Source organism: Dermacentor variabilis, chromosome 4 (genome assembly GCF_050947875.1).
Source record: "Dermacentor variabilis isolate Ectoservices chromosome 4, ASM5094787v1, whole genome shotgun sequence".
In the NCBI taxonomy this organism is placed as follows: domain Eukaryota; kingdom Metazoa; phylum Arthropoda; class Arachnida; order Ixodida; family Ixodidae; genus Dermacentor; species Dermacentor variabilis.
In genome coordinates, this window is record NC_134571.1 from 116,973,720 (window position 1) to 116,982,165 (window position 8,446).

An 8,446-nucleotide genomic window follows, 5' to 3' on the forward strand; every position below is an offset into this window, starting at 1 on the left:
CAATGAATATGCTCAACCCTCTCAAATATTATAAAGTATGGCGCACAACAACCTTGAATCAAACTCCTCCCCTTGTGTATTCTGTGTGATGCGCAAACAGTTAGCAGTGGCGCACGCGAGGTAACGTGTTACATGAACTCCCAACTTTTGTATTGAACTAAACGTTGAAGAAATGAAACATTCGCCGTCAACATCACCGCTAATTATCGTCAACCGAATCAAACAGCACAGAAAGCTTCGCTTAAATCGATACCGCGGCGAAATGCTGTAGGCAGCATCTTCGCGAAAGTGGTTGAAGTAACCACTTCCTCATGGTCCATTTGGTAAAAACAGTTTTTGTTGAACTAAACACAACGATAAAGATGTTTAAGATGCGGGCGACTAACCCCAGCGCGGAAGACTCGTTCTTCTGACCTCGTCTTGTTGTACACGACTGGGGGTACACTTTTATTGTTCGCCCCTTTTTTTCGTTATCTTATTATTTGCTTTATAATTTATTTTATCCCCCCCTATATTGTTTAGGAGCAGCAAGAGAATGGTGGCGAGGCCTCGTTTATTCACTGGTTGCGCGACTTCGCCGGTTCCACCCATTTTCTCCCTCCCCTCACCATCCTCTCTTCCAGTCAATCTAGCTTCTGTCTGGTCTTACACATTAGTAAAAAGGCAGGCGCTGCTTTTGCGAGAGATCACGGTGAATTACAGCTGTCAAACGCTAATGTGGCATACCATCTCTCCCGGGGAGCTCGAGATGGTATTTTGCACATTGGACACGGTGCAAAGTTCAGAAGCGTTTCTCGCGTCTCCTTTATTCTCTGTCCTCCATGCTCTTTCCGGGAATATACGCTCTCTGAAACACCACGACTAAGCCTGCAAAACAGCACCCCATTGTACTTGAAGTGTAATTTCGCGCCGGTCACAGCTTCTCCAAACGGAGAAAGGGGGGGAGAGGGGTATATGTTCGTCCAGTATGTCAGAACAAAGGAAAAATTCGACACAAGCTTTTCGGCCTCCTGCGGTTCGAGGGAGGGGAGTAAATCGTAGAACGAGGACACGCCCATGTTGCAGAGCCAACCAATCGTGGCCGATCACCCGTGGTGGGTTGAGCTACACACCCATGGGGTCCAATTGAAATCGAACCCGTGACTGGGCACGTGCTAAATACTTTCGAGCATGCCATAAGACAAGTCGCTGCACAGCAAACGGCAGCTACTCGACCGTCACAGATCAGCTGAAGTCGCGCTCCCTGCGATAGAGTCCACCGACTCCGCTTGTGCCTCGAGTATGGCGTCGTCGGGCCTTGCTTCTACCTCCGCTGCTGCTGGATTCGACCCTAGACTCTACGGCTACGTGATGCTTATTGCAGACCGTTCCAAGCTGTCGACGAGCACCAGCTTCAACGACGATAGCAGCAGCAGCGACGACAGCTGCAGCAGCAATAGCAGCAGCAGCAGTAGTAGCAGCAGTAGCAGCAGCAGCAGTAGCAGCAGTAGTAGCAGCAGCTCCTCCAGCAGCGACAGCGACGTCGTGCCGACCGGCGCCTCCCAGTCGAACGACATCGAAAGCGTGCCATCCACCTCTGGCGCCGCAGCCGTCTTCGTTAGGAGCGAGCCACCGGCCGGAGCGTCACAGTCAAAGGACATCGAAAGCGTGCCATCCACCTCCAGCGCCGCAGCCGTCTTCTTTAGGAGCGAGCCACCGGCCGGAGCGTCCCAGTCAAAGGACATCGAAAGCGTGCCATCCACCTCCGGCGCCGCAGCCGTCTTCGTTAGGAGCGAGCCACCGGCCGGAGCGTCCCAGTCAAAGGACATCGAAAGCGTGCCATCCACCTCCGGCGCCGCAGCCGTCTTCGTTAGGAGTCAGCCACAGATCTATATACAGCCGAACCTCGTCCGTCCGGCGGACTTTCCTAGTGACCACCCGGACCAATTTCACGACTGGAGCGCTTGGCCCCAGTTCCCTCCCAAGAAGAAAGCGGACCCACAGCGGGCGATCTTGGAGAGACTGCCGGCCATGCTTCCCCATGTGACGCTCGTCAACCAGCACGAGTTCCTGCTGCGTAGGATGGAACTGCGGATACACACACTGGGCAGGCGACTGTTTTTTACAGCCGACGTGTTTTCGCGCCGTAGAGCACAGGGGCGATCTCAAAACGGTTCGCTTTAGAAGCATTGCAATGTCGCAATCCACAGCGCAGCGTGCTGGCTTCCGTTGTTGGTATGAGCGTTCCGAACACGCATTAGCGGTCCTGCCGAGCAGCCTCACATGCCACATCGTGGTGTACATGCTGGTCTGAGAGAAAAAAGCAGTGGGAAGTAATCATGCGAACGATAATCACTCTCATTTTGCGAAGGCATCCATGCAGTTTAAACCGATTCAGCAGTGCTGAGAGCAAGCTGGTTGATTCGCCCACGTTCTTGCCTACAGGCAGTGCGTAATTCAGATACTAGGAACAAGCACCTATGCGGCGAACCACGTATATTGCTTTCTGTTCATGTCTTTCTCACTATGGCATCGTGCAATCATCGTGTTTTAGCTGCTCGTTTCCACACGTGCTTGCGTACCCATCACGTGGCAACGGTGTTCTTCAAAAATGACCTTGCCTCGTCCCTCGCATGCAGGTTCATGAAGCCAGCGCCTGAATTTCGGATTACAAACTTGGTGGATGAGTGGCAGTACATGGCCTGGCTTACCTTCACGGATTCTACTGGGCACCAATGCGGTGAGTGTGAGCCAGACGCTACCGTCGTCGGCCTTTTCTTTACATTTTTGTGTTTGTCTATTTTTTGGCGAAGTGAATATAAGCCCTAAAGTGTATCCTTGCACTTTCGCAGTTGGTCAGTACTGCCACCCGGATTCCCCGCGGCCCGGTTCCTGGTTGAACGGCCGGGTGCTGTCGTTTTCCAAGCTCAAGCTCTTCTCCAACAAGAAAAAGATCCCGAACCCGCCTCCGGTAAGAGTTCGTTCGCCGCTTCACCATTTTAGTCGCGATTGCTAGTTAGGTCGCCGTTCGTAAGATGCACAATACTTAGCGAGTTTGAAGAAGCCTACGCTTTGCACTAACACCCCGGTCACAAGGCCCTCGGTTTTACCTAGCTCTAGTGCCGTAAATATTCAGTTCTAGTGCTGTGTGCGATCGTTCAAAGCTGACCCAGCGACATTTGGTCCACGCGACCTGCCGGGAAGAGAAATACGCAAGTGTGGATAGAAATTCTTTGCTTGGAAGGAAGGCCTACTTCAATCTCTGGCCGCACTGACATTTGACGAAGTTCTGCAATAGGTTGCACCTACCAAGGTGTATAGTTTATTCGTAGGACGGAGGAGCGCGCTTTGATGAACTTTTTTTTTCGGAAGGCTTGAAGGGGTCTCTAGACACCTCGCCTGGAAATTTGACCAAGGCTATAGTATGCGGGCCACGATGCCTTTCAGTGAATACTAATCCGGAAGACTTCCTTAAAATTCCTCCTCGACTTCTTTGTTTACGCGGTGCGCTTATGGTCATCATTCGCGAACAGGACGGGTGCGACCACTGGTATCTCGACGTCATCGTCGCCCGAGGCGACCACAGCGTCGTCTGCTACGGCGGGCACCATTTTCCACAGCGCGTTGACGCGAAACGGTCCATCTGTACATACAGACGTTCGTGCATGTGTTAACCGCCGGCGAAGCGACCCCAGGATATATGCCACTTACTGGTTTTTGACTTTCTTTGCCAATTTAAAATTGTAATTCCTAGTTAAATCGCGAACAGCGTGCTGGAAATCATGGTAATTTTATTTCCAACGTCTCAGACCACATGCCCGTCAGTTGTCAACCCCTTTCAACGTATCATTCATCTTGAGACTCGGAAAAAGCTTACAACTGTAGAACGAAGGGTCTCCGATACGATTTTCGTGGAACCGATAAGAGTTCCGCCTGTGGTACAGAACGCTTTCCCGCTGGAATTCAGAGTCGCCACTCCTTTCTTCGCAAGCTGTAGCAGACTATCGATCCTCGTGCATTTCCAGGTAGAAGCGCGCTTCTGTTTTAAAGAAACCTCTACACATATTGCATTTGTGCATTCTTTTTAGAAGGCGCACAAATTAGTGTGTATACATGTGCCATTGAAAATACCCTAATGAAGGCGGCATTGCTCCAAGCGCTCTCGTTGACCCCGTGTGGAAAGCCAGTCAGATCTCGATCTCTCGTATGAGTAACATCGCTCACTCATTCCGCGTAAACTGGCCAGAGACGGATGTAAAGGGGCGGAGCGATGCCACTGCGATATGCTGCGATGTAGAGGTTTAAAACCTAATATTAGGCGCGTTACGCAGCACAATTGGATTTGCGTCATGGTGACCGCAATGATGACCGGCCCTACCGAGTGATTGCGAATTTGCACAAAAATAATTTCGGGCTCATTTTAAAGGTACACCAAAGATAAAAAATCTGAGCTGCTATAGAAAATTTTGTTTCCGTAATTTAAAAGAAAAACCGTGTCATGCGAGGGGACCAGATAAGACGCCAAAGAGCAAAACCGGCGTCGACAACACATTGAACTTTCCTAACCAGATTTGAATTTCAAAATGAATTTTGACGGCATCTGCTTAAGCCTAGATTTTATCGGTAAAGGTAGACTACATTATATTGTAGAACAGCCTAAAAATGAACTTCAGGAGTTTCAACATCATTTAGTTAACCGCAGTGACCGAAACGTCGAAAAATATGTTGAAAATCGTGGCGTCATTGACTGCAGGGGCTCCGGCGCGACATTCAAAAAGGGAAACATCAAAAATGTTTTCTCTTACATAAACCAATCTAATACGGCGAAAGTAAAGTTTTGAGAGAATATATTACCACTTTAAACTTATTTGCTTTTAAAGACGGGCGGCCGACTTTAAACCTCTTGCACGATGTTTGGTGCAGATATCGTAACGGTTTACAACCTATATTCGCTAATCCTAGAACTCTTAGTGTCAGATAATTTACATATCTCCTCAACTGAGGACCGTAGATAAGCGCGGCGCCCCCTAATATTTCGCAAATGTCCATGTGTCGCCTCTGTGTAGCGCCTATATGGAGCATGCTCTGTAATGCATAGCAGTTGTCCACTAAACTTGCATAGCAAGTTTAGTAGTCATCGAATATTCCGTGGGCATAATTCTCATCGTTTATGCCTCCGAATTCAAAAGTTCCAAGGAACACACTCTCCCTCCCGCGCCTTCATTTGCGCGCAATTCGTGATAAATCTTTGATATGTTGCCGAAAGCAGTTGACTATGTTGCCGAAGCAGTCATACTTCTTTCACAGTCTTTTCTAATATAAATGCACGAAGTATAAATTTTTCACGTCACTGATAAAATTCGTATCACAGAGGGATAAGAAGCTGTAAAGACTTGTGAAGCCAGATCGCTGTTGATTACGAATTCACGTATTTCCGTGAAATCACTACGGAGGCGACCGTAGACTTCCGCGGGACATTCGAGCAGCATTCAGAAAGTGCATGCCGGGAATGAAACCGGCATTCCTTTTAGTCTTCCTGGACGGGCAACCTTCGTCACCGAATCGGAACGCTAATAGCGCTCTCATAATTATTACAAACTCGTACGTCATCAGTAGTTGGTAGCCATCGATTCCTTGTTTTCGTTGTCAACGGTCAGCTCAGCGAAACAGAGCGCATTGTTGCCGGGGCTCGCCGACGGTTCCGCGACATGCTTCGGCTTCCCACGTACACATTCTTCTTGTATTTTGCAGCGTCGATATATACATTCAATAATGATTTTTGTAGGACTTGATCGCCTCTTGACTATGTCATTTAAAAGGCCTGACAGAAATATTTAGCGCAATGTGAAATTCTAGAATTTCGAGCCGCTTAAATTTTTGTCTAAAGGGTTAGATCTGCCTAAAGGACCAGTCCCTTTCCTGTAGGGTGTGGTGCTCCCTTAAATTTCAACTGAAGTTCCTGCACCAGCTTAACGTCAAGTCATGGCGTAGGACGGTGTCCTGCTCAGGTGTATTTATTTTTATCGGTAAACTGGGCCTACATTGTATTGCACAACAATGCAAAGCACGCAGCGTTCCCTGTATACATTTCCCGATTAAGATTATTGCTGCGCAAGCTGCCACAGAGATGACAGCATGCGACATGCGGAGCGGCGTTCCTAGCCTTTTGCATTTAAAAGAACCAGACCAACAAATGATTTCAGTGTTGTTGCAGCACCGCTATAAGGGCAGCGTGCTGACACAATTTCCATTATTCTAAAGCAATAAAGTGTCGCATAACCCCCTCACTAGTTGCAGTGGTGGTTTTCAACAGTTTCACTGGACAAACACTTTTGCAAGGCTGGGACGGCGAGTCAATTTGTTTGTAAATATGTGTCGTACGTATAGCGAAAAATGAGCATGCAACCTGTTCCCTAGACCAAGGCCTTCGCTTCCCCACTCCAAACTAAAAGCTCAACACCAGAAACTGCCCTCCTTTCTCTTGCAGATCACTCTGAGGTGTTACCGCACTTACCATATCCAAGTGAATGTTGGGATTGTGGACGATAACGGACACATCGTCAGCGAATCCGTCGTCCGGCAATCTGTTGGTGCCGACTTCATTGCCGTCACCAGCAGCATTTTGAGGTGGGTGTTTTGCTTTGCATGCTGGCTGTTTCTTTTGCAAACCTCTGTATTTCACTCTCCTCTTCTTTCTCTCTCTCTTTCCTTTCTACAGCTGATTAAACCACGCTCAAAATATTATTGTCATGTTAATTTTTTCTTTTTTGCTTTTATTTTCAGGCATCCAGTCAACAGGGGTACAAGACAGGCACGCTAAATGAAGTTCTCAAGGCTGTTTGTGTAATAACAGTAATAAAGAAATATTTATTTGTGAGTACAAACAGGCCCTTTCTCTTTTTTTTCCTTGTTTATTGACATTTTACAGTAAAACCAAGACAAACAATGCAATGGTGGATGTGGCTACTGAGGAACAGAAAAATAGACCTGCTGCACACATGGCGATGCTGCAGGTCAGTGTCGCCCTGAAAAGAAAGAAAACAAAGTGGAAGCGGGTTCTGCATATAAATAAGAACACCCTATACCCTGCGACTGCTCGCCGCGACGTTGGCAGACCGTCAGAACCGTATACCCGCGATATATGGGTTAGATAAAGTGGAAAATAAAATAATGCGAGGCAGCATCCATCATAAAACCATGCAATAAACCTTCAACCTATAAGCAATATGACTGTCAGCCGTTACGTAGTCTGGTTTTCCCTAATTGTACAGCACTTTTCGTGCAACGGCAACTGGAAACATGAGTGGCAAGGAGTTGAGATATTAAGTGATATACTAAGGCAGAGAGACAAGGCAACAGCCAAACAGGAAGGAAAAGCGAAAAGTAAGAAATTTAACAATTGTTTATAAAAATATTTATGGATCAACATCTATTTACTTAACAAGAAAGTAGAGAAAATTGCGCCGGAAGTGAGAATAATTCAGTGTATATTGAATCACGCTTCTACAGGCATCAGTCGAGTCACATGACATAACTACTTCTCTGCTGTGCTTATGTGGGTGTTTTTCTAACCTTCCGCGGTGGGCGCAGTGCGTCTAAAACCGCCACGTCCTGCGCTGTACGCGGTTGTACGGGACTGGCGGCAACGTACCGTTACGCAACTTACCAAATAGCAATATGAGTCGGTTTTGGCGCTTAACTTGGTAGATCAGTACACAAGGCTATCCAAAAGAATTGTAATTGTTCCGCAAATAATTATTTCGGTATAATTCTTCCAGAGCTGATTAAAAAAACTCGACTATAGTCGGATACAACTCAACTATATATATGCTGTGAAGCCCCGCCCAAGCCCTCATAACCGCCAGCCACTGCGTTTAAAAGTGCGTTTAAAACTGGTGGCCACGCATCGTTATACTACTTCCCAAATAACAATATGAGTCGGTTTGGGTGCTTAACTTGCAGATCAGTAAACAAGGGATCCAAAAGAATTGTGATTGTTCCGCAAATAAATATTTCTCTATATTTCTTCCAGAGCCGATTAAAAAACGCGACTATAGTCTCATGCAACTTAATTCTGCACGGAAGTCCCGCCCACGCCCTCATAACCGCCAGCCACGGTTCCTCCGCGAGGCTGCAAATAATTCATACTTCAAAAGGTTTCCTGTTACCCAAATAAGGCGGTAACTACAAAATAATTATTAGCGCGTAATTTTATGTTTTCCCTCGTCTATTCTAGTGCAATGGCGAAAGCCTAATTCTTCATTGAACTGAAATAATATGCTTGCTTCGCAGCAACTATTTACTGTCAAGTTTCACTTCAATGGGAAGTGAAGTTTCATGAGTAAAACGGGTTCAGCAGTCAAATGAACAGTAGCGGAGAATTTTGAAGAGTGAAATGCCCAGACTTCATACATTTTGTCCATGTCTTCTGCACACCTCATTGCTTCCACCGATGAAAAGGCTGTTA

The 8,446-nt window shown here is 47.1% G+C and overlaps 1 protein-coding gene and 1 long non-coding RNA gene across 2 annotated transcripts; both read left to right on the plus strand.

Moving 5' to 3' along the window:
- The first annotated feature begins 1,056 nt into the window (after positions 1-1,056).
- On the plus strand, positions 1,057-2,808 carry LOC142578304 (uncharacterized). Its single transcript, XM_075687703.1, has 4 exons — positions 1,057-1,094; positions 1,602-2,090; positions 2,619-2,708; positions 2,793-2,808. The coding sequence occupies exons 1-4, from the start codon at positions 1,057-1,059 to the stop codon at positions 2,806-2,808; spliced, it is 633 nt and encodes a 210-aa protein (XP_075543818.1).
- A 28-nt stretch (positions 2,809-2,836) lies between these two features.
- On the plus strand, positions 2,837-6,857 carry LOC142577896 (uncharacterized). Its single transcript, XR_012827092.1, has 3 exons — positions 2,837-2,950; positions 6,467-6,606; positions 6,763-6,857. It is a non-coding gene; the product is annotated as an uncharacterized LOC142577896 (long non-coding RNA).
- Positions 6,858-8,446: the final 1,589 nt, after the last annotated feature.

What these genes read in the sequence shown, in the direction of transcription:
- LOC142578304 (XM_075687703.1), top strand. Translation starts at nt 1,057, where the DNA reads ATGTTGCAGAGCCAACCAATCGTGGCCGATCACCCGTG. An exon ending in ATCGTGGCCGATCACCCGTG is followed by an intron (nt 1,095 to 1,601) that starts GTGGGTTGAGCT and finishes CGTCTTCGTTAG; the next exon opens with GAGCGAGCCACCGGCCGGAG. An exon ending in CGGATACACACACTGGGCAG is followed by an intron (nt 2,091 to 2,618) that starts GCGACTGTTTTT and finishes CCTCGCATGCAG; the next exon opens with GTTCATGAAGCCAGCGCCTG.